Source organism: Petaurus breviceps, unplaced genomic scaffold (assembly GCF_028583685.1).
Source record: "Petaurus breviceps papuanus isolate PSGF00001 unplaced genomic scaffold, PetGlider_PUasm1.0 90638, whole genome shotgun sequence".
Taxonomy (NCBI): domain Eukaryota; kingdom Metazoa; phylum Chordata; class Mammalia; order Diprotodontia; family Petauridae; genus Petaurus; species Petaurus breviceps.
In genome coordinates this window covers 1,735,457-1,761,426 of record NW_027187295.1, presented here as the reverse complement: position 1 = coordinate 1,761,426, position 25,970 = coordinate 1,735,457, and the positions used below count along the sequence as shown (strand labels likewise).

The 25,970-nt window shown below is 34.0% G+C and overlaps 1 protein-coding gene across 1 annotated transcript in view; it reads right to left on the bottom strand.

The window, feature by feature from the left end:
• Window positions 1–17,722, bottom strand: part of ZNF804A (zinc finger protein 804A) — a 460,506-nt gene extending 442,784 nt beyond the window's left edge. The window contains exon 1 of the mRNA XM_069064510.1: window positions 14,974–17,722. Coding sequence (XP_068920611.1) covers window positions 14,974–15,084 — 111 coding nt within the window. The 5' untranslated portion in view covers window positions 15,085–17,722. The remainder of the gene's footprint in view (window positions 1–14,973) is intronic.
• Window positions 17,723–25,970: the final 8,248 nt, after the last annotated feature.

Genomic DNA, 25,970 nt, shown 5'->3' with positions numbered 1-25,970 from the left:
CAGATTGGCTTTTATTTTAGAATCAGGCACCTTATAGGCAGGAGGGAACCACTGAAGGTTATTATAATATAATTGAACATATTATTTAAATGAGGAGAAAATAATTAACATGGTTAGTCAAATGATATTGAAGAGCTAATGGAATCCTAAAACTATAGTATTGCAGAATTAAAATGCAAAATTAATCCTAAAATCATTTAAATTGGAAACATACCTTCCAAAACAATTCATATTTTTTTAACATATGAGGTTTGTTTCTTTTGAGTGTTTATGGTTAAAGTTTCATTAGTTTTCTTAATATCCATGTGATTTTAACTTATTTAGCTTTTGAGGGATTTCAGTGTCTTCCCTTTATGAAATGGAAATTTTAGATTAGATCTCAAGTTTTCTACACTCAGGACCTTTTTACTTTCTTAAAAATATTGAGGACCTCCCCCAAAAAGTTTTGGTATATGTGAGTTACATCTATTAATATTTTCCATAGTTTATTTTAAAACGTCTTAGTATCATTATTATTTTTTTTAATTTTTAAAGCAACCGGGGTTAAGTATCTTGCTCAAGGTTACACAGTCAGGTGTTTCTGGATGGGTGCTAAGTGTCTGAGCCTGGGATTCGATCCCCAAGTCATCCCAACACTGGAGCCGGTGCTCTTACTCGCTGTGCTACCTGGCTGCCCCTTACTCGCTGTGCTACCTGGCTGCCCCTTGTGTCTTAGTATTATTATAAAAATAGTTTTGGTATCATGGACTATCTGAAAAGATCTCAAGGATTTTCACAGTTCCCTAGACCACACAGTCAAAGAATTCTAAGTTAGATAATCGCTCAATTTCCTTTGACCTCTATCTGTTCTAAACCAAAATTTGCCCTACTTTTTTCATAGTATTTTATTTCAAATTGAGCTACAAGAATAAATATGATGGACTCTAGAAGACTTGACTATTATCTTTGGTGTAGTTTTGCATTACTTTACTTCTAATAATAGAAACTAATTTAGATAACTGAGACCAAAAAAATAAAACAAAACAATAACGATTTCAGAATGTTCAATTACATAATTGATCGATCAGTAAGTCTTTATTTAGAACCTACTGTGTACCAAGAATTATGGTAATCACTTGTAAAGCCACACAGGAGTAGCTTTCCAGAGGACTGCTGCTGTGAACAGCTTTCAAGTTTCTGATTACATAGTATAGTGGGCTCTCTATTCAATAACAAATCAGAGCAAAACATTCATAGAAAATCAAAATATTGCCTTCACCATGTCAAAACTCAACAACTTATCACTAAAATGTCCACATAGTTTTTGCCAAAGTGATCACATAATTTTCAAAAAATTGCATTCATTTAGTCAATCACAAAATCCTTAATTCAATCACAAAGTACAAAAGTCAAAGTTCTCCACACCTAGGTCACAGTAAATCACAATCTTCTCAGTCAGTACACAGTATACAAGTAAAGTCTTCTTTCACCTTGACTGAGAGGCAGACTCTCAGCTTCCATGTTTCCTCTTCCATGGTCCCAGCTCCAACTATCACCTAGGTTCAAAGGCAGGCAGCTCCCAGTTCCTTCTCCAGCTCCTTGTCCAGTTCTTAATCCAGCTTCTTTTCGATATTGAAGTTCGCTGTGTCCAGTCCACCTCAAGGACTTCACAGTTCCTGTTTCTGGGAAGACAAAGCTTGACAGAGCCACAATAATATGCATATGCTTTGCTGGCACTATCATCAATTCACTATCTGCCTGTGAAATCAACTCAGACCCACCAACAAGGTCTGAGAACTCAACACAAATCATCAACATAGAAATCAACACAGACCCACAAACAAGATCTAAGAGGTCAGCAAAAATCACCAGTAAAGTCCCAGGACCTCCAAAACCCTCTCCTAGGATTTCTGTAAACATACAAGCAGAATTCTCTTTCAGGGATTCCAATAAGGTCCCAGGGCTTCTGTACAAAATATCAAAAACAAACATCAACACAGACAGAGCAGACAAACGGAGTGCTGGGATACCACGAGTTTTCTCCTTCTTGACTCTTCCACCACAAAAATCATCTTCTCAGTTCTATTGTCTCTAGCCTGGGCCTCTCCTTATATATGGTCATTAGCTCCTCCCCTTCCTGTTGCAGGAGTTTATGATTGCTAGGGTTCATGTGTTCTGTTTTTTTTTTAATTTTTTGGAGGGCAATTGGGGTTAAGTGACTAGCCCAAGGTCACATGACTAGTTTGTATGTTAAGTGTCTGAGGCTGGATTTGAACTCAGGTTCTCCTGATTGTTCAGGTCTGGTGCTCTATTCACTGTGATATCTAGCTGTCCTGCATGTTCTGTTTCTTAAAAGACTTGATATAAAGCTCAAAAGAAACTTGAACTGAAACAAGGTGTTAATTCAATAGCTGAAACAAGGTGTGAACTACTTCTGTTCTTGCTATTACATCACTAGAGTTATGAAGACTGTGTGTATGAAAAAGCAAAACAGTTCTCTCCCTCAAGCTGCTTACATTCTACAGTACATACAAAATGCAATATTTAGGTTGATAATAGGGAGTAGGCAACAGCAGTTGGTGAATCAGGAAATCCCTTACATAAAAAAGTACTTAATTTGAATCTTGAAGGAAGTTAAGGGTTCCAACACCATCTAGATAACTTTCTATATCAATTTTATCTATGAAGTCTTTTTTTAAGTTTTATTTATTTTATTTTTAATTTATGGAATAAAACAAGCATTTCCATAACATAGTACACTTTTAAATGATGATTGCACATGAAACTACAAATCGAATATGAATAACCTCTTATTACTTTTAAATATATATTATTTCCCTCCTCTCCTCCCTAGAGATGGCTATCGTTAGATAGAAATGTGTATTTGTGTTTGTGTATGGAAAATCATTCTATACTTCTACTTATCAGTTCTTTCTTTGGATGAAGATAGTGTCTTCTTTCATATGTCCTTTGTAGTTAATTTGGGAATTTATAATAGTCAAAATAACTTATTTACTCAAAGTTGCTCTTAAAACAATATTATTGTTACTGTATACAATGTTCTTTGGTTCTGTTACTTTCACTCTTCATTATTTTGTGCCTTATATGAAATCTTAAAATTTATTCATTGAAAGTCAGTGACACTATAAAAGTGATGTTTCAAACAGTTTTCCAAAACCATTTATATTGGATAATATGCAGTTCTTAACAGTTTAAAATTATAGTTCTATTAAAAAAAACTTAATTGATAAAGATGTTCAATATAAATTTGAATATCTACTATCCACCAAGAATTCTGCTTGGCACTGTAGAGAATTCAAAGAAAAATAACACATAGTCTATTACCTCAATAAATTTCAAGTCAAATAGAAAAGTCTTAAAGTTGTAGTCCTCTTTTGCAGAGATGTCCAGAAATTTAAACAACTCGGGACTCTTATTAGGATGAAGAACTGAATGGAGTATCAGACTGATCAGTCTCCTAATTATTTTTCTTGCTTCAAGTCTCTCCCCACTCATTCCATCACAAACTGTTGGCAAGTGAGTTTCTTTAAATGCAGACCTAACTATGTTATTCTCCTAGTCAATCAATTGCAGTGGCTCCCTAAGGCCTTCAAGATAGGAAGAGTTTAGTTTCTAAAATGCTTCAGAACCTGGCCCCATCCTATATTTTTAGCCTAGTATGATGCTCCTGCTCCTTCATTTGACAGCCTAACCAAATCGACCTTTTCTCTATTCCATGCAGATAAGCCTCTCACTTCTATGTTTTTTCATTGAATAGACTTCATACATGGAATGCATTTCCTCTTCATTTCCTTCTATTAGAGAGCCTCACAAAATCCTTTTCTTCCCACAAGACAAACCCCAAGTACTTTCTTCTCAATGAAGTCTTTCCTAGTCTCCTATTTCCTACTGCCCTTCCCTCCCAAATAATCATGTATTTAAATATTTTGTATTTATTTATGTTAATTCTCATATAATTAGCCTGTTGTGTATACTTTTATATGCATTTGTCTCTTTCATTAGAGTATAAGTTCCTTTCAATTAAGAAGGGAAGGCAATAAATATTTATAATGGCCCCTACCTACTATGTGCCAGGCAGTGTGGAAAACTTTTTTTTTTAACAATTATCTTATTTGCTTCTCACATCAACCATGGAAAGTGGATATTGTTATGATCCCCATTGTACAGTTGAAAAAACTGAGGCAAAAAGAGGTTAAGTTACTTACCCAGGGTAACACAGCTAGTAAGTTTCTGAGACTGAATTTGAACTCAGCTCTTCCTTATGTCATGCCAAGAACTCTACACACTGTTTCACCAAACTGCCTAGGGATTATTGCCTTCTTTTTATGAGGATCCCCACAGTTTATCACAGTGCTTAGCACATAGGAGGTGTTTAATAAATATTTGTTGATTAATTGCTTGGTTGATTGTTATCTATCAGACTGGGAGAGCTGAATTAAAGCAGTTTATAGACTGCTCTACATGTGGTCAAGAGGATCTGAGTTCCTTCTATTCCAATTCTTACATTTACTAGATGTATGTAGTATGAACAGATCAATTAATCTCTGAATTTCAGTTTTCTTATATATAGCAATAGTAATGTTTGTAATAATAAAAACCCAAATGATATTAAAAGGGTATTCTGAAGCATCCTTGATAAATAAACAATTTTTAATCATTAAAGCACTATGTAAATTTTAAGTGTGTGTTTTTTTAATTTGATGCTCAATCCAAGCTTTTTCTCTCTTCTCTTATTATTTTATAGAATTGATTAAGTTCTTTTAATTCTGTACTGAGCCACTTGAGAGAAAATTTTGAGGTTGATTTGTTTTGGAACCACTAGCACTCCTATGGGGCATTTTGGAAATTCTCACAGGGAGTAGATAAGTGGGTGGTGATTTTTGTAATCTCAGTAGTTTCTTTAATATTTCAGGCAGATCAATGTTTGAAATAAACTTCTATTAGCGTTCTTGTACTTTGTGGGTCTCTAATATGCTAAAAACAATGTCATCCACCCCATCTTCATATGAATATCTTTAGCAGCCAATGAGAAAATTTATGTGAAACAGTTTTGCTTTTAAGTTCATGGATACACGTGCTGTTTGATATAATTATTAAAATGAATCATCATATAATTTTTGCTTGTGAAAGTTTCCAACAGTTGATGTGATGATATTGTCTCTACATGATTGCATTTATAAAATTGGAATGTTTAGTGGTGGTAAGGTAAATATTTAATTAGGACCTAGTGCATTTCAATAGAATAATTTAGAAAGTACTCTGAATTAAAACATCAACAACAACACTAATGTTATAATCAAAATGCATCATCAATATCTGGAAATGCTCAGCAAGCATTTAATTTTTTGAAGCAGTGTTAGACACAGCATAGGAGTATTCAAGAAGGATACATTTTTTTTAATCTCATGATTAATGCCTTTCATTACTATGGCAAAATCTTGCAATAATTGTTAAATTGAAGCAATATGACATAGTATTAATAAAATCCCACTGACAATGTAGCTTCATGCTCTTTTAGGTAGCAGTAAATGAACTAATCACAGAACCAACTTCTTTAAATGCTGAACCATGAAAAATAAACCTCTCATGCTACACAGTTCATTTCACAGTGATTAGGAAGTCTGAGAATATTATATACTTATATATTTTTATATACAATGTTGACATCTTTTCCTATGAAAGATAATTTTAAATATTTTGGACATTTATTTGGCATATAAGAATACATTTATCCTTCATGATACTGCACTATGGGTGTCATTATAAGATTAAAAATAGATATGAATTTGCATGTTGAACACACTTATAATTTTATTTCATGTTTATCTCTTACTGAATAAATTAAAAAATGATGGTAGGTATAACCCATTTCATATATTTCAATACCTCATTTTAGAAAATTCAAAATGTTGACCCTGTCTCCATTGGCATCAAAATAAGTAGTATATTCACAGATGTGAAGCCACTAGAGTAAAAGAAGTCTCTGGTAAATGCCAGAGAAATCCAATGTGGACTTCAACTGTGAGGATTTTGCACCCAAGGCTGGCAATCTACAAAGTTCATAGTAACAAATCATCTTTATTCTGGAAGCAGCATTGAATTAGCATGTAAACTGCTAGTGAAGATGGAAAGCTGCCAAGAATATTTAGTTAGTGTAGCATACACATAATTTGTATTTTGAAACAACAATTACATTGAATCTACCTACTATTTTCCATATTGGCTACTTACTCAATGAAATTCAAATGACACTATAGGTAAATCAAGAATTATGAATATATATGTTTGAGGAAGGTAATAGGTGTCAGGACAATTCTGTGATTTTATTATAACTGTGTGCAGCTACCAGTAAGGAAATAATGAAGATCAGCAACTACTCTGTAATTCATAGTCTCATAGAGTTGCCCATTGAGAGTTTATGTAACTTGCCCAGTTTAACACAAACAATATGTTATCAGAGGCAGGTTTTATCCTAGGTCTTTCTGATTCTATGCCAATCCACAATCCATTATGCTAGACTGATGTGTTTTTGTGTTTTTATGGTATGAGTGTACACAGGTTATGGAAGTACTCACTAAAACCTTGTCTTTATATGAGAATTTGGAGGCCTCTCTCCTCTAGTGAGGATAAAATGTTTCTTAGCAGTATAGCAAGACTACTTCCAATATTAATTTGAAAGGAAATATTAGTAATGGGAATTTTTATCCAATTTAATTAATTGGAGACAATAAGAAGAAATACTAGGGTAGCAGCACCAGAGTAGCAGATGTCCCCACGTCAAGAGTAATGTTCCAAAGCTTTAATATGGCAAAAGAAAGATTATTATGAGACATCTCCAGAGGACAGTTATTCCAAAGAGTGTTGTCAAAGATGTAAAAATGTGAGTATTCTGTCTCATATGGGATACATATTCTACAAGCTGGGACAAGCATTTAAGAAGTGAATCTCAGTAAACTGCACTAGCCAACAGTATAAATGAACACTGACCGATAATTCTTAGGCACAGAATATGTGTATATAAGTGTTTTCAGATAAGATAATTGTATATGGTGATATGAAAAAAACTAATTAAAAATTAAATTAATTAAAAATCAAATAAAGTTCAAGGACAAGCTATTTTACCCCAAATTGAAAGCCAAGTGCTCTGATTCTCAGGAGCAAGATAGAGTAATATATTCTACAGTAACTGGCAGTGACATTGTGTTACAGTTCAGTCTATGTAGGAGGTAAATTTCCATGGTTTACCTTGATCCTGCCCCTAAAAGAGTTACATTTTTAAAATTTCTAAAGTGAGAAAGAACATATAAGGTACCATATGTATAAAAGTGCTCTATTTATTTATAATCTCTCCACACTCTGTACATAGTGTTCTCTTGCTTATCCCAATCTTCTAAGGCTTTCCTCTTATTCTATTCTCAGCCTCATGAGACATACTATCTTTGTCAGAACCCTGTTTTTGTAAAAAACTAATTAGCTCATTGTTAAAACAAATAATATAATCAGGTTTAAGATAATTGATTCCTTTTCACTGAACTTTTCTATGATAAAATTTTTTCCTTGTAAATTTTAAATAAAATGATATGTACAAACAGTAGATGGAAAGTAATTACATTTGGAGAAGCACACAAATTTCCACTAGTTATAAGACCATTATGAAGAAGAGTCAGAGGCACTACATCATTCAATGCACTTTGTTCATTTATTTTGACAACTATAGTTTAGTTTTAAATATTCATATCATTGCTTTATAGTATAGCATATTAGCAAGTACACTGTAGCATTTTTAAAAATAAAATTAATGAAGCCTTGAATAGACAAAAAAAACTCATGATAATATAGTCTCTATGGAAAAGGAATATAGAAATGCCAGACTTTGACCAGAGGGAAAGGAAGATTTGGAATGACAAGAAACAGTGACTCCCCTTTTATAGGTTAAAAAGGGAAAATTGGCACAGATCTGAAAGGCATATGAACTTCTGTTTTTTTTTTTTTATTAGCAAAGTCCAATACCATCAGCATTTCCACTCATACATATTGAGCACATGAGTAAGATAGCCCCAGACAATTTTTTTTGATCATTTTTTAAAAAAGATTTCCAACCAGCATTACTTGATTACCTGGTTACAACAGTAAGGCCCCATGAAATCAGCATATTATTGAGGAAATTGAATGAATCATCACAGTTATGTAAGAAAGTTATTTTCTTTGCTTAAACTACTTTAAATATCATACTTCTCCAAATATGCTTTCATTTGAACTATAACATATTTACCTAAAATAATCTTGAGTGAAACTAGCCTGAATAATAAAGAAAAAAGCCAAAGGAAACAAACAGCCTGAGTGACAGATGGCATTTTCATAATTCAGTAGTATTTCATTCTCAAATTCACACTATTGTCTTTCTAAGAGAATATCACAAGTTTATAAGACTGGATACTATCTTAGGGAGTTGGATAATACAGTAAATATATACTATAGGTATAATTCAATGCCTGTGAAGTCAAGTGACAACAAAATCATTCTGGTTTGTAGCCTACAAGAAAATACTGTGAAGAGTGTATGAGACATCATGTTTAAAGTCCTGAAAAATGATCCAGAAGATATATATTCTAACTCATGGCTTTCCCACTAACATTGAGATCTTAGGAAAGTCATTTTTTTTTTCTGTCCCCATTGATAGTATGATAGGATTGGGCTAAATGTTCTTTATGGACAATTTCAGTTCTATGATGTTAATAAACAAGTAAAAATGATCATCAGTAATATTAAACAAAGCACATATAAGTATCCTGGAATCATTTGAACTCCATTGATAAAGATCACAAATTCTTCCCTCTCTTCCAATCTGTGGTGATTCTTTTCTAGTTTTCACCTCTAACCCCAAATAAATCCTCCTCAGGGCATCTACTGCATGTATTGGAAGCCCTCCATTGTTAGAGGCATTAAAATACCAACTAAACTGTTATAGCACTACAAAGTCCCTCCTTATATATCAGCTATTTAAAGTATCACATTTAAAGGTAGATTATTCCACTGAGGGAATGGGGGAAATTATAAGTATTACTGAACTGTTTCTCTTAAAATAGTATTTGCAATCTTGCTGGACATGTCTTGGAAGATTCAATATATCAATCTGTCAGTGATTTCACTTAGCCTATTAATTTGTCTAAATAGGTTGTCCATGCTGTCAATTTCTTCCAAATCAAAAAAAAGAAAAAAACACAAAGAATGTGTAATACATAGGTCTCTGAGTAATGAACAATGATCTGCTAAACAACCACAACAATAGATTTTAGAATAAATCTTGCAACATTATGAATTTGGACAGATAGAGTGCATTTATCACATGCATTTGCCAAATGCATTTCCACCTTGGAAAAATGTGAACAAAATTCTTCAGCAAATTCCATTCCCAGGGCTACTCACATTGTTTTGGTCATTTTGATTTCTCAAAGACTGTGTTAATTGAATGTGCAACCTCTGTCAGGTCCCACTAAGCTAAAAAAAAGCTACAAGTACAGACTCTGTAAAAGATTGTATTTTATTTCTTTTCCAGATCATACTACTGATAGCACATGGGGAGACTCGTTACTAAGTGGTTGGCCACTTAGAGATTAATTTTTTTCACCTATAGCAAATCATTGAGACTATCTACTGTTTACTAAGAGGTTGCAATAGTACCAAATACTAATGAAATCACAGACCCTTAAAACTTTCAAAAAGTTATCAGAAAAACCTCTTCTCTAGGACACCTTATCTACTAAGGATAGATAGTATTTGCCTTCACCAAGCAATGACTTTTTATTTTTTTCTAAAAATGGCTTAAATTGAACACATATCACTTTCTATGGAAGGTACATCAATCTACTGAAATTTCAAAAACATACTAAGGAAGTAATAGGAAATGAATAACAATCAAATATATGAAATTCTGAACTCATTAAAAACAAAAGTCCAAATATATACATACATATGTATGTACGTATGTGTGTGTATGTATTTATTATTTAATGTTAAATGCAGGTTCTTTAGACCTAAGAATACAATTATAACAAAGAGTAAAAGTAACAAGTAAGAAGAGAAAACCAGGATAAAGTTTTAACCTCCCAACTATGGATATTAATGGACAAATTTTCCAAGTAAATAATATCTATGCTCATCCTTTAGTATAACTTAAATATGAATACAATTATACCCAGAATTATGCATTATATATAACAATCTCTCTGAGTGAATCAATAAATGGATGAATACACTTAAATGCATATTTTCTTCTTAATTCTGGTACATATCTACATTTCTGGAAATGGAAAGTAGCAGACTTAAACGGATTTGATGATATATAGACTCTGCAGGGGGAGATTCAAATTGTTCTATTGAATTTGCTTTATTCCACATTAAGAAAGCAGTGCTACAAGAATACTACAGTGAAGAAGAGGAAGAAAATTTCTGTACCCAACACAATTTGTTAGAGGGCATATTTTCTCAGAATGGAATGTATCATACCTACACCTTTTGTTTCTCTTATTCTGTAGGAGATTCGAGAGGAAATATGTTTGGATTTAAGTCATTTGGATTATGCCACTGACTGATTTGTATGACTTCTTAGCAATTTTCTGACTTTGTGCTTCAATAGTCTGCAAAAACATATATGGATGAATTCAATATGATTTGTCAAAGACAAATTTATCTAAATGCTTCTCCAAAAATGATTCTGTTTTTAATTAAATATTTTTTTTCTTTTGGGGAAAAAGGAAGTTTTTATGACAAATAAATGATGTGTTGATAAGCAATTAAACAAACATGGGAAGACAATGGACCTTTCTCATTAAGAAAGCAGCTGTTTTAATCTGACATAGTATATACATTGTACTGAATTTCATATCTCTAATTACTATGTCTAAGGGAAAAGGCAAAGGAGAGGGAAAGAGGACAACCATATTTTTTCCATTAAAATCTGATTTTTTTTGCAAAAATGTATTTTAATTCACTAAACAAAATTAGAGGTCATATTTTATTCATAAAGTTTGTCACAAAGTCCATAACTTAAAAGTTATTGACATTCTATTGGTTTTATGGACATATAGTTTGCTTCTGTTAAGTTCAGAAAAAGGGAGACTTGCTTTCTTAATTAAACTTTTACAATTGAGTGACTTTATAATTCTAATGAGCAGCTAATATCACTGTCACTTTTTTGACATGATTTAATCTATAACCAATATCCTACATTTTAGTCAAATTATATATAATTTATTATTTATTTTAACTTTCTTTTCTCTTAAAATTTTGAGTTCAAAATGCTTTCCCTCCCTTCCACATCCTTCCAAACTTACTGAAAAGGCAAGTAATATATCAACTATACATACGAAATCATTCAAAATATATTTCTATATTATCCATATATTTTTAAAGCTAGAAAATAAAACGAAAAACTCATTTTTCACTTTGTGCTCTGAGTTCATTAGTACTCTCTCTGTAGTCTATATCCTACATTTTAGGGATATTCTGAGTCATAAATAAAACTCAAATTTGAGATATAGTTACAAAATAAATGGCAGGATGTAATAAAAATTGAATATTTCTGTTTACATTCTAAGACTTTTTTGGATTGTAAAAAAATAATGTGGCATATAGAGATATAAAATTCAAATTTTATATTTTCCCCTAAATTGCTGTAAAGACTTTTAAACCAATAAATTAAAATAGTTGAAGACTGCTAAAACATGTATATGTTTTTTTTTTAAGTTTTTAGAACAGGCTTCAGAAAATCTTGAACATTATTTTTTCCCCCCTTTGGCAAATGGTTTCAGTGATATTCTCTTGAAATGATTCACACCTTAAACCATATAATCACACTTTAAAAACCACAAACACCATAGGTGGCAGCATTTTTTAAAGGGCCAAAATATACATTATATTTTACTAGATGAATAAACATAAAATGATACTATTTGCAAGGCTCAGTAATCCATTTTATTGGCTAACAATTTATCTTAAGCTACATCTTGGTATATTTTAGTTTTTATGCAAAACTTTCAATTGTTTACTTTTCAAACAAGGAATCATTAGATTGTACATTAATAGAGCCAAATTCCTAGAAGTTTAAAAATACAGTTATAAAGTCATTAAAGATTAGTAAGTGGTTGTGATATTCCAGCTATTTGTAATAATGTTTAAAAAAAATCACTTTCTCATCCAGTGAGTGTTATACACATACAAATCTTTGGAAATACAGTATCTAAATTAAAATACATGTTTCCATGAATAGTGGTTAACTTGGTTGTGGGGGGGAGGATATCAAATGCTATATAAGATTGCTTACTATAGTCTTCATGATTTCAATGCTTTTAAACCCCTTGATGTAAAATATAGAACTGGGGCTATTTCAGGAAATCTAACTTGGGAAATACAAATTCTAGCAAAAGCAGATGTATGGCTCCTATAATGATATTTTATTATAATTAAATAAAATTTACATTTATTTCTGCTTATAGAGATATGACAGCCATTATTTCTAAACCCTTTGTGCATTTTTTTTTGCTGGTCTGGTGATATCAGTCCCTTACATTTGGGGCAAGTTGTTAAATCTAGTATACCATAGCATAATTATCTCTTTATTATCTATATTTTTAAATGATGAGATTTCAACTCTTTTAAAATTATATATCCTATAGATGAATGGGGGGAGGCAATATGCATTTGTATAGTGCCTACTGTGTGTCAGAAACTGTGATAAGTGCTTTATAAATATCTCAATCAATCAGCTATGGTTTTAAAACCTTCAAAAATATATAATAAAAAGTGAGCACAAGCCAGTCAACTTTTATTAGAAAGTGAAGGATGACTTAAAGAATGTGTAACTTCAACTAGAAGCTATAAGTAAATTGCAAAATTATAAGTCAATATTATTTTATATAGATATCTCATTTGTTATATGTTCCTAACAACACACTAGGAATTAATGAGATGGAAGTCAACAAATTTAGCAAACTTCAACAAGATGTGTCTGTTTAAAAAGTAAATCACTAATGATTGTAAGAAATAAGATGATTATGTTTTTAAGGAACAAACATGCCAAGTGTATGATATCCCAAAAAGAGTCAGTTGAACTGAAACCCTGAAAAGAGTCTTATCTAAGCAGTTAGTATATTTCTTCATTGCATGGGTGAAAGAGGGGGATGGGTAGAGTTTACTTTTCCCTTTTCAAGAAATCAGGCCACTGTTATTGACTTACATAGGTATTATTTGAACTAGGAAAGAGAGAATATTAAAATCAAATGATATGTAACTTGAATAGAAAATAACTCAAATCCCTATAATTTAACTAAATTAACTTGTGTCCCCAAAAGAGAACATGTGTTTGATTGAAATTCTTATACATCCTGATAAAATAGAGCTTAAGTTCCTTTCATTGGCAAATATAGAATAACTTCCAGAAATGAATAGAGAAATACTATAGGAATATTGTATTACATTTAAAGGCAGAATGATATTGGGTATAGACAAAGTGGGTCCAAAGACCATCTCTGACATACACTGGTTTAGTAACCCTTGACATGTCATTTAACTTCTCAGTGTTCCAGGCACACTCTCAAAGACTTCAAATTGAAAAATAGTTTGTCTTCTTTGTTAAAGTTTCCTCATCAGGAACCCCTTACACAGAAGGTAACAGTATTTACTACTTACTGTCTCTCTGTCTCTTAATATATACACACATACACATGTATATATGTGTGTGTGTACATATACATATAGGCATACATATTACAACTTGTCACCCTGGTTTTTCACTTCCTACCCCAAACATTTGTGTGAATAGTACCACAGAGAATCTGGATTGCTGGTCAGCTCAGGAATTATCAGTATTTATTTCCTGCTGTCCAACCTCATCTTTCCTCTTTTTTTTTTTTTTTTGAACCCTACCTCCACCTTCTTTTTGGCTGACTTCCCTCTTGCTGCTTATGTACTGGCACGGGCTCCCTCCCATTCATCCCCCACCGCCCAGCCCCAAAGTGAGACTTCACCGTATCTACAGTAATTTCTGCTGAAAGTTTTCAATCGCAAGGCATGTTCTCATCACCAGTCAGAAGCTGTGCTTTCCCTCACCCCCACTTCCTAACACTAAGGTTAACATATCGTTCTACCCAATCCTGAGTGCTGTTTCTACCAGGACTCTGATAGGTGGGAGTAAGGCGAGGAGAACCTACCAGTGATTGCCCAGGTTCTTTGCTTGTCTAACATGTTTTCTATTAGCTCCAGATCTGATATAGATTATGCTGTGCCTTCACACTTACTTACCCCATTAGGATTGTTAATTGAGAGTTGAGTGACAATACCTGGCTCTGATTTTACTTCATACAGCGACAGGATGGTGGGTGGGAAAGCGGAGAGGTTGTACAATATCTCAGAGAACTTTGGATGACAGTACTGTAACCAGCCTGCATAAAAAGACTTCAGAGACTCACTCTGCATCCCGTCTCCTCAGCTACACTGGCCAAGCAGCTCACCATCCTCATCTATGGCACCCACACCCTTATTCACCTTCAATTCTCAATACCGAATGACATTCTGAAAGCTTCTTTCCTTCTTGCACCCCCAACAACCACCATGTCTCTTTTTTATTCCTCCCCCTTTCCACATAAGGTCCGGCGAACTACACAATTTACTTAGATTCATCAGGGAAATTTTTAATAATCCCCAGGGCCAGAGAGTGATGGAGAGGGACTCGAACGCTTTAAGTGGAAAAAGTCTCACCATCACAAGCGCAGACTGTAGAGCACCCCCACCCCATTCTAGAGCGCGTCTCTTCTGAGCTCTCGGCTTCACCACCACCCCCATAAAACAAAAACACACAGAAGCAGACCTCAGCAGAACCTCGTAATCTCAAAACCTCGTCAAAATGCCTCCCTCCAACCCCTTCACAGTGCCCTAGGCAGAGAATTACTGAGGCGAGCAGAAAACAGAAGCAATTACCAGAGTTTTGTTCCCGTTCTTGCTGAGGGGACCTCGGAAAACTCCCTTGATGTTGCGAAAGTGCCCATTGCTGAGATGCGTGGAGCTGATGACAATGTAGTAACACTCCATGGGGCAGCCGCCGCCTCCTCCACCACCGCAGCCGCTGCTTCCATGCACCTCCGCGCCCGCAGCAGCAGCAGCTCACACACGCGGAACTGGATGAAGGTGGCAGTGGGCACCAAGTGCAGCCAAACCACACCGGACACACACACACATACACACAATCTCTGCTCCTGAGAAGGAAGGGCTGACACTCTGACACTCAACTCCTCTTTCCCCAGCTCTGCTGAGGGAGGTTAGCCGCCCCCTCCCCCTCCTCTTTTTTTTCTTTTCTTTTTTCTTTCCTTTTTGGTTCCTCTTTGAGGATTGACTGGAAGAGGAAGAGGGAGGGGAATCCCAGATTGGGAGGAGAAGCTTGGGGTGAGGGGCGTACAAGGGATGCTGAGGAAGGCAGACGGGTGGACCAGCCTCAGCTTGTGTCTCAGTGCAGCACAGACGCAAGGGAGAGGAGCAGCCTGAGCTGTGGCAGCGAGAGCAGCAGCATCAGCAGCAGCATCTCCTCGGCTTTGCGGAAGGAATCGGAGTTGCTGCCTCTCGCAGGCATTAGTGTTATTATAGTGTGCGGCGTTGCCGGTCCATTGCACTGAGCCAATGGCAGAAAGCCACTGGGCTGATACCGAGAGCTGTCAGAGGAGTACATCTGTCACACGCTGCCTTCACCACCACCCCCAGCTCTCTCGCTCTCCTCCCTCCTCCCCCTCAGTACACACTGCTGGCTCAGCCCTGCCAGCCTGACTGCCTGCCACACTCAAGTGAAGACTGGGGGAAGCAGCGTCCAGAAGCCGTGGCAGCGACCGCCCCACAGCAACCGCTGCAGCCCCTTTTTTGGATATACCAGAGCAGCAGCCGCCCGGAACAGCACAACGGACCAGGTGAATGTGCGGGCTGGCAAGCTGGAGTTTAAGGGTCGAAAGCAGGAGAAAACGCCGAACTGGGAAGAAAGTGAGAAACGCGAAAACGGAGGATGGTGAAAAGAAGGGATGAAGCTTTTCTTTTCTCTTTTCGAGGATTATTTCTAAGATAAATGAAATAAAACAACACCTCCCTCCCCCCAAAAACCCAAAGGTTTGGGACTTCAGCATCCCTTTCCTCGCCCTTCCCCAACCCAGCAATCATCGAAATCTAACATGTGACAGCAGCTGTTTTTTTTTTTTTTTTTTTTTTTTTTTTTCACAAAACCGTAGCTGCCCATTGGTCTTGCTTAATGGTTATTTATTCATTTATTCACTGGATTGGGGAGGGAGGGGAAAGAAAAAGCGGCTTTAGCTACAGAAGTAGAGAAATAGTAAGAAAGTGATCATTTTATTGTTTCTTTCCTATAACAAGAGTTTAGTTATCTTGTATGTCTTTTAAGGGAGGCATTGGGGGAGGTGTTCTGTATGAACGAAAGGTATGTAGCACCTGGTTTATGGTTTCTTTATTCCACCATTCCCTTAGTCCAAATCCCAAAAATCCTTACTCCGCTTTCCAGTTCTCCGCAATCGCAGTAAGCCTGGTTAATAGTGAGAAGATGCTAGACTCCCTTTCAATTTATCTTTGGTTCTTAACCTGCTGCAGTAAGTAGCGATGAACAATGACATTCACCCTAGATAGGACTAGGATGCAAAATCATTGGAAATATATGGAGGGGATTGGCAGAAAATGATAAGGCTTTTCTGTGTTCCCGTAAGGCAACCAGACATTTGTTGAGAAGCAAAAATTGCCGCCCTTAGCTTGTGCTTTTCCTTCCGTTCTCCCAACCCCCGTTTATTCCCTCTTTGTGTAAGTTTAGTTCTTCTGAAGTGATTTAGTAAGAGCATCCATCCCATCAGGTATATACATGGTTCATTAGTAGGCACTTAAAGAGATCGATAACAGGCAGTAGAAAGCCTGAAGATGGTGAGTTGAATGGATTTACTGAAGGCTTTATTTTCTTCTTGCTCAGGATGGCTTAATTGGTTAAAACAGAATTCAGACTGTCCGGGTAAATGCAACTCAGAGCAAAATGGATTCTGAAACAGACCATATCATTTCCCCCCTTCTGATTTTGCTAAATTCCATCACATGTGCACAGTAGTTCACCATTTCCCCCCTAAAAATGTAGGTCATTATGGACTTGCCTTACAGTCATGAACGGACCCTTTAAATAACTCCCCCAATCTGATTTCACTACTAGCTTTGGGATAAAAGATGGTTAGATGAATTTGAGAAATTAGTTGTCTGATACTGTGGAAATAAAGCACTCTCGGGATGCATCTTTGTAGAAAGCATAGGTAACACAAAGGAAATGCCTCAAAATGGAAATAATCACTTGTTCATGTCTGTATACAGACAAATAAAAAGTTGATATCTATTGATCAAAGTTCATTATTAAATGTCATTTACTTTGAAGGCAGTTTTCTTGTAGTTCACAGCTAGCCACTTGGGGGAGTCTGTAAGTCTTTAAAGAAAGCCTGTGTTGATAAAACTTCTATATGCTATGGAATGGATGTTTTGTTAGATTTAAGTTTGAATGATTTGATATTTAAAAAATAGGATTCGCTTCTGCTCAGTTAAATATAAACATTTAAACACAACTTAATATTTTGCCATCAACTGTTTTAATTTTTAATTCAGACACAAATTTCCTTGGATACTGTTGCTCTGTGAACAAATAATCTCTTCAATATAATGTGGTTCCCTTTCTATATTGTGAATGCTTTGGAGACAAGCTCTTACATGAAAAGGAACTGTCTTTGTGGGACCCTGGGCCTCAGAAATGTAGATACTAAAGAAGGGGTCTAAATACAAGATTACAAAATATTGAGTCTGCACAAATCCCATGATATCCTGTGACTTGCAATCCCATTTGTAATGCTTCTTTCTATTTTCTCATAGATTGTTTTGTTCTCTGAATTGGAATGTGCAGCTTAAGGTCCATTGATGGAAACAGGAAGTGCCAACGTTAAATGAATTAGCTCAGGGAACCAAATGTCATCCATCATATAATGCCTCACTGTCAGAATTTGTTTCTTGTGGCAAAACCTGTCCATCCAAACTATTTTTTATGCTTCCATCATAAAGGACTATAGCAAAATCCCCTTTAGCAATTTCTGACAGGTGTCATTTTGCTATCATAATTTTTTATCTTGGCCATTAATATCCTTTTTTTTTTTTACAGTAGAGAACCTATGTGTGTTCACATACTTGTGTGTATGTGATGCATGATTTTTGGATGTCAGAATGTTATCTTTTCTATATTCAAATCTTATTCTAAATGGTAACAAATTCATTCAATTTCCTACAGTTATAGAAATGAAGAAATGAGTAGAAACAAAAAATAGAAAAGACCTGTCACTTTTATTATATAAATAAAGCAGGATGACATATACAATGATGGAAGGAAAAATAAGTCCTCAGGTTACTTCCAGTGCAGGAAAGCTTCTTGGAAATTATTAAATCCTGAGTTCAGCTACATACATTTTTTTTATATATGCAAAACCTAGATGTTCACTCATGCCTGACAATATCAAAGATTATCAGTTTAGAATTGCTAATGGGAATGAGTCTAAAGAGGATATTTTTATTACTTGTTTTTTTTTTTCCTTAATGGGCTATACCTCTAAGTCCTAGATACCAATTTCTCATACACCTGTTACTGTCAGTGACAGACTATGCTGTCTTACCACTTATCAGAATTTTATAGTTAAAAGCAGACCTGTGCTTCAGGAGAATAAGATACACTGTGGAGTGAGAAGGGATATTATTAGGGATCTGATTCTGCCTTGGCTACAGGCAATGACTCACTACCATAGGATTAAAATATGGGTTATCCATGAAAATCACATTTTTTTTTTAAATTTTAGGGACGTCTTAAAAAAGCTAAAAGGTAAAAAAGTCTTACCTTTCTCCACCCAGGGGAAAGTCTGTCCCTTTATAACAAAAGTTAAGATTTCTTTCCTACTTCTCCCTTTCTTCCTCTTTTTTTTTCTTTTCGTGCTGCTGTTCTGTGAGATAAAGAAAGGCATCTCTAATGGTCAATTATGCAAATATGTAAGTGCATTGAGTTATCTATAAGTAATATAATGTCATGAAATATCTGTCAAATATGTAAGCATCATTGACTGAATTTATAGTTTTCCTAGATTCAGAAAATGCTACCCTTAAAATTCCCTTTCCCTTTCAGTGATTTGGGGATTGTGGAACAGTACAAAGTATAGAAAAGTATAGAATTGAACTTTGATGTACTGTTGTGGATTACAGTAGGACATTTCATTTTTTATTTACTCGATAATTATAGAACACATATGTTCAATTGCCAACTGTCCAGCTAGAATTATTTTCTCAATTATATTTTAAAAAAGAGAAAATGTGCTAATTGTATGGCATTAATCACAATACGGTGCTGTAATTAATTAGTGCCATCACTACGCTTTAGATTTTCCCTGGCCTATCATTTAAAGATTATTCGTCCTCTTCTATGAGTGTATTCAAATTGAACGTTTTCAGTACTTTATATCTTGGAAGAAATGTACTTGTCATCCCCTGGGTATTTAATTAAATTCAACAAACTTTTATTTCTAATCCTAGGGATACAAACATTAAAAGAAGGTAAACCCTACCGTTAAGGTAGTTGTAAAGGTGGTAAGGCAGATGCAAAAATATCTGGAATGCTTAGTAGACTGCATAAAGAATAAAGGAAGGGTCAATTTCTAGATAAAGTTAAATGAGGACCATAAAGGAAGGAGGTCACTTTAGCTGGTTAAAGAAGAAGCATAGTAGGGGACTTTGGAGAAAAAAGAACATATTCTCAACCTCCAGAGCTGCTGGAGGGGAGAAAATGTTAAGTGTAGGTCATGGTCTGTGTAAGTGATCAAATTTGATAAGGCTTAGAAATATTGTCTGGAATCAGATTGAGGAGGACCTTGAATGATAGATTTATGTCACTGGTAGCATGGAGAGACATTTCCTTAAGAAGATTATTTTGATAGCGTATGAAAAATGGACCCCTGAGAAAAAAACATAGTGGCAACTGAATCACCTGAAAAGTAAATACAATAGTTAAATCCGTTGATGGAATTTTTTTTTACCAGAAATAAAAGATGTTCCAAAAAAGAAAAAAAAATACTCAAGTTAGAATAAAAAACAAAACAATACCTGTTCTTAAGGAACTTATATTCTATCAAAGGAGAGAATATTGAGATCAGAATTATATGTGATCAGTAATGTTTGTCAGTACCTTTATATGATATATGTTTCACATAGGATATCCTATGTGAAAGTATAGAAATAGTAATTGGAATGTTGTGCACTTATAGGGAGAACTTCAAGTACAAATGTGTTTGGGGACAAGGGTTACTATAGGAACAAAAAGGAGAAGAGTTTGACTAGAAGGCAGAGCATGTGGAGAAAAAAAAAGAGCAATAAACTTTGTAGAGATAGCCTAAAGCTATATTGTGAAGGCCTTTAAATGTCAAATGGAGGATTTTGATTTGTTCCTAGAGGCAAAAGAAAGCAAAAGAGCTTTTTGACCATAGGGATAACTTGTTCATACTTGAGCTTTATCATTATCAATTTGGAAACATTTGTTGTTCTGCCTTGTTTCTACTGCATGGAAAAAGATAACCTAACAAAGGGTACTCACTGGTCTTCTCCTCTTTTCCGCCATTTTTTGTGATGTCTTTTACCTTTAGATTATAAACTCTTTGAGGGCAGGGACTTTTTTCTAATTTGTATCCCAAAGGGAGCACAGGGTCTGATATGTAATAGGCACTTAATAAATGCTCGTTCAATTGAATTGAAGGATAGATTAGAGAGGGGAAAACCTAGAGACAGGGAGAACTGCTGGGAAACTACTGGAATAGGCCAGGTGCACTTCACTATGATCTGGGTGGATCCAACTTAAGTGGCCTAATGAGAGAAATGTAGGCAAAGTGTAAGCAGTACTTGGCAGTTGATTGTGTATTGAAATGAGAGTAGAGAATTAAGAGGCAAAGATAATTTTGAAATTATGAAACTGTGTGTTAGTAGAGTGGTGTCCTTAATAAGTAAAAAGAATAAGAAATTTGAGAGTATGAAAGTTTCTGGGGAAGGTAACTTTTTTTGATGTGTTAAGGTTGAGATGGCTGCTATCTATTGGAAATATGTAATAATGAGTGACTGAGTCAGAGCTGGGGTTTAAGAGGGAAACTAGTGCTAGATATATTGATTTATTAGTAGTCTGTAGAGAGATGTTATTTGAGCCTAAGGGAAATGAAATTTAGTCTTAAAGTTGCCTAGGGACACTGCGAGATTAATCGGTTTGCCAAGAGTGACATTACCAGTATGTGTCAGAGAAAGAACTTGAACCGAGGTCTTCCTAATTCCCAGTGCACCTCTCTACCCTCTACTCCATGTTACTACTTATTTGAAATTCAAATGAAAGATACTATACAAGTTCAAAAGATATAAATTTTACTTTTATTTTACATATTTTAATTGTTGAAAAAGAATAGCAACAATACCATTTTATATAACTTTAAGGTTTGAAAAACATTTTATAAATATAATTTTATCTTGTCCTCACAAATAGCAATCCAGGGAAATGGGTGCTGTTTTTATCTCCATTTTAAAGATAAGAAATCTGAGTTAAATAGATGATAAGTGACTTGTCCAGGGTCACATAGCCAATAAGTATCAGAATCTACATTTTTTAACTCAGATATTTTTTACTGCAAATCTAGCGCTTTATTCTGGCAGAGTAGGAAAGAAATATGAGAGTAGGATTGGAGTGAGAATTATTACTTGTTAATTTAACACTTATAGATAAAGGAAAAATGCACATAAAATAGCTCTTTACAGCATCACAATGAACTGAACAAACCAATTTTGTGTAAGATCTTTTTTCTAGAAAAAAAAACAAACATTAAATCCATTTAATTCAGTCATAGGACTTGAGATCATATTTGAATGTGATCAGTAATGTTTGTGTCAGTACCTATTTAAAAATGAAATTATTTTAATTGGATTATACTTAATAATTTAATGTCAATACCATTCCAATTTTTTTAATTCTGATAGAAAAAAATTAGTAAGGACTAATTTTAAATAAGATGGGAAAGGCCTATCTACGTGAAAAAGATAATATTTAAGATGTTTTAATATAATTTGTTTGATTAATTTAATGCAAAATAATTCGTAAAAATTATGCCAATAAATAAATGATCTAAGTTCTACTTCATTACACGGTGTTTACAAAATAAAACATCTTAAGTGAGAAGTCATGTAAATAATAGCTAATTTCCACATGCTGAATAATATAATAAAGACATTTTAAATTAAAAGGAACCTAATTTTAGTCTATAATTCTATTTTTTAAATATGTTCAATTAACAAAAAATATTTCAATATTCTTAATTGTAAGTATTATATATGTTATTAGTTATTTAAAAATGTGAAAATAGTATAGGAATGAACAAAAATTTTATAGAAACCTGTATATTAACACAATTATTATGACATGTTTGTTTTAAGTAAAAACATTTTATTTCACTACCAAAAATTATCAAGGATTTCTTTAAAAAATCCTGTGATAAAATAAATAATACTTTAAATTGGATCAGAGGTTCCTTGTGTAATTTGGAGCTGAAGGCAGTGAACCATGATTTGGTCTTTAAAATCCTTGATTGCTGGCTACACATTCCAAGATTAGGCAATACAGGGTTTTCCAAACGACTTAGTGAAATTTTAAGCTTTAATATTTTCAGAAGCTACAAAAAGGGGTCAAAAGCCATCATTTGAAAATTTAATTGTTTTTGTTTTTCAGCAATTTAGCTTTATAAATTTTGAACAATATATTTTTTAAAATTTGACAGAATAGTTCACACTGCCTTTATGCATTGTGTTTGTGACAGCTTCTGTATGACGTTCTCAGAAAACAGAAAAGTGAATCATTGGAGAGACTCTTGTTTGGCTACCTTGATCACTTATTTTTATATCAATTAGATAATTTTGGGGGGTGGGATTATGTCAAAAATGATATGCATATATCAAAACCTCATTGTTTGAATTTTCTTCAGGCTCTGATTGCAGATAAAATAATTTTAGTCACTGAGCAAAAGCTGTTGCAAGGTTTTTATGAAGTTCAAAAGTTAAGATTTGTAGCACAAAATAGTGGTTGTGTCAAATTTTAATAAAAAGCACATCAATATTTTAATATGGAAATAATGAATCTTTCAAAATTGGGGGTAAGTTTGAAGCATTTAAATTTATGAAGTTATTCCACTTTAACAAAAAACTAAGACTTCTGGGACATTCTGTTTAAAGTAACCAAGAAAACTTTCATTTTGCTATTTGAGTTGGAGCCTAGAGAAAGTAAATATGGAAACCAGAATATGCAAAATTAAGAGCCAGACACATCTAAGCAATGAAAATAAAGATTTTAACTGTACAAGCAATTTAGGATAGTGTAAAATACAGCATACTGCCAGAAAACCACACTGTTACTCAAGCACTAGAATAAATGAAATATGAATTGAAATGCAGAGAATATGCAGTATGACCTAATATTATCAAGTATAGTATTTATATAACCTATTATAATATTATATATTACATTATGCACAAAGTACATATATAATTATGGAAATGCTTATGTTCATACATAATATACAAAAAGTTACATTATATCAAAGACCATTCTACAGAGAAATGTCTCAGTTTAAAATGAGAATCAACAGTTTTATAATGCAATATATGAGGAGCAAAAAATGTAATCCAGACATTTGAAGAGGAGGGTCGGAGAGAGGAAGGGGGAGAGAGAGAGAGAGAGAGAGAGAGAGAGAGAGAGACAGACAGACAGACAGACAGAGACAGAGACAGAGACAGAGAGACACAGAGAGAGAGACAGAGAGACAGAGAGACAGAGACAGAGAGAGAGACAGAGAGATAGAGAGAGACAGAGAGAGAAAGACAGAGAGAGAGGCAAGCATGCAATATTTATATGTCTATCTTTGTATAGATATTTATACCTACACATATTGTGCACATGTATTTAAACTTGTGTACACAAAAACAGGAAGTGTGCACCTTGTATGCATTAATCATGTGTCTGTAAACCATAGAGAAATGCATATATACGCACATTTGCATGAGTATACATATATGTGCATACAAGCACATGTAAATACACACATATGTATTCATGTGTGTGTGTATATATATATATATATATAGTGTATGCTAGCTGTTAAAATATCACACAAGAGGCAGCTAGTTGCCACAGTGAATAGAGCACCAGCCCTAAAGTCAGGAGGACCTGAGTTCAAATTTAGCCTCAGCACTTGACAGCTGTGTGACCTTGGGCCAGTCACTATTTTTGGGGGGACAAGCCTTCCCCCCAAAAAAATCACACAAGGTTTTATCTATACATGAGGCAATATTTGTACAAAGTGCTTTGCACAGTGCCTAGCACATAATAGACACTATGCAAATGCTTATTTACTTTCCTTCTCTTTTTTATTATTTTGCTAGAGTGGGATGTAACTAGGGGAAATGTCATTGTTTTCATATGACTACAAAGTTTTACAACTCTAGAAGAGACTGAAAGTGACATGATGAATTATAGACAAAAGCACATTTGGGAACTTACCTGAACACAAATTTATTTGGATGAGCATCCCATGCAGCAGAGGTAATCATCTTGGAAAACTGTTAGTGTGGAAGGTAAGTAGTCCAATTCTGTTGTCAGGCTATATTTCAGATTCTAACTAATTATAAATGAAAATTAAAAAAAAGAAAAACATTTCATTTTTTCCTAGTAAGAGCTTCTTGAAATTTATTGAGGAAAATGATTTCACTGTCATTAGGGTTGAGCTATTTAGGATATTCTTTGCATCTGCTTCAAGGTTGTTAAAGTTGCTAGTGTTTTCACTTCTGGCTTCATTCAAAGGCAAAAAGGAAAGACTAAGATCATAAAAATTGTATAATGTCATTGTCATTGAAATAAATTATTGGTTAACAAATACATTGACTTATTTCTACCCTTGTAAAATGATCTTAGGAACTGGAAAATTGATTTTAAATTATACATGTCACTTACTTCATGAGAATAACCACTTAAAAGTTGGTGATAGCTTAGCGATATATAAAAAGCATTGGTTAAGGACATATGAGCTGTGTGCTTAGAAGACAAATACAAAACTCAGAAAGCTCCTGTTCTCAAGATTATATTCTACTTGGGAAAATGACATACACAAGACAAGCCAAAAAAAATTGTTTTTTGTGAAATATTTGATTAATTAAAATTTTAAGCAGATACCTCAACTGATTAAACAAACCAACAAAACTAGTCAACTCACTTAAATTGGGCACATTAATCAGTTTTCAGTCATAAATACTGGGGAAAGATGTTTTAGAAATCAGAGTTAAATTATTTACTGGGTTATCACTTAAAAGTTAATTTCAAACTGAGATGGAAATTCAATTAGCAGTGCTTGAAATCAAATATTGCTGGCCTTTTTGTTTCCATATGTGAAATATTAACACACATACATATCAGACATAATATATGCATATATACTCACATAAATTAATATATATTATGTGACTATATATAATATGTATGCTTTTTACATGTGTATACAGTTTCATAGTTTTACTCCTTATGACACCACTTCATTATTGTATAGTGTTTTTGTTGTTTTTGTTTTCTTTTAGTTGGAGGAGGTGATTCATCTTAACTGTTTTACAATAACAGTGCCAGAGATGCAATATATATCATGTGAATGTGTATATGCTACACCCACACTCACACCTCTATCTATCTATCTATCTATCTATCTATCTATCTATCTATCATCTATCTATCTATCTATCTATCTATCTATTTATCTCTATTTCTATATCTACATCTACATCTATACACACATATGTTTATATGTATGCATATACACATACAT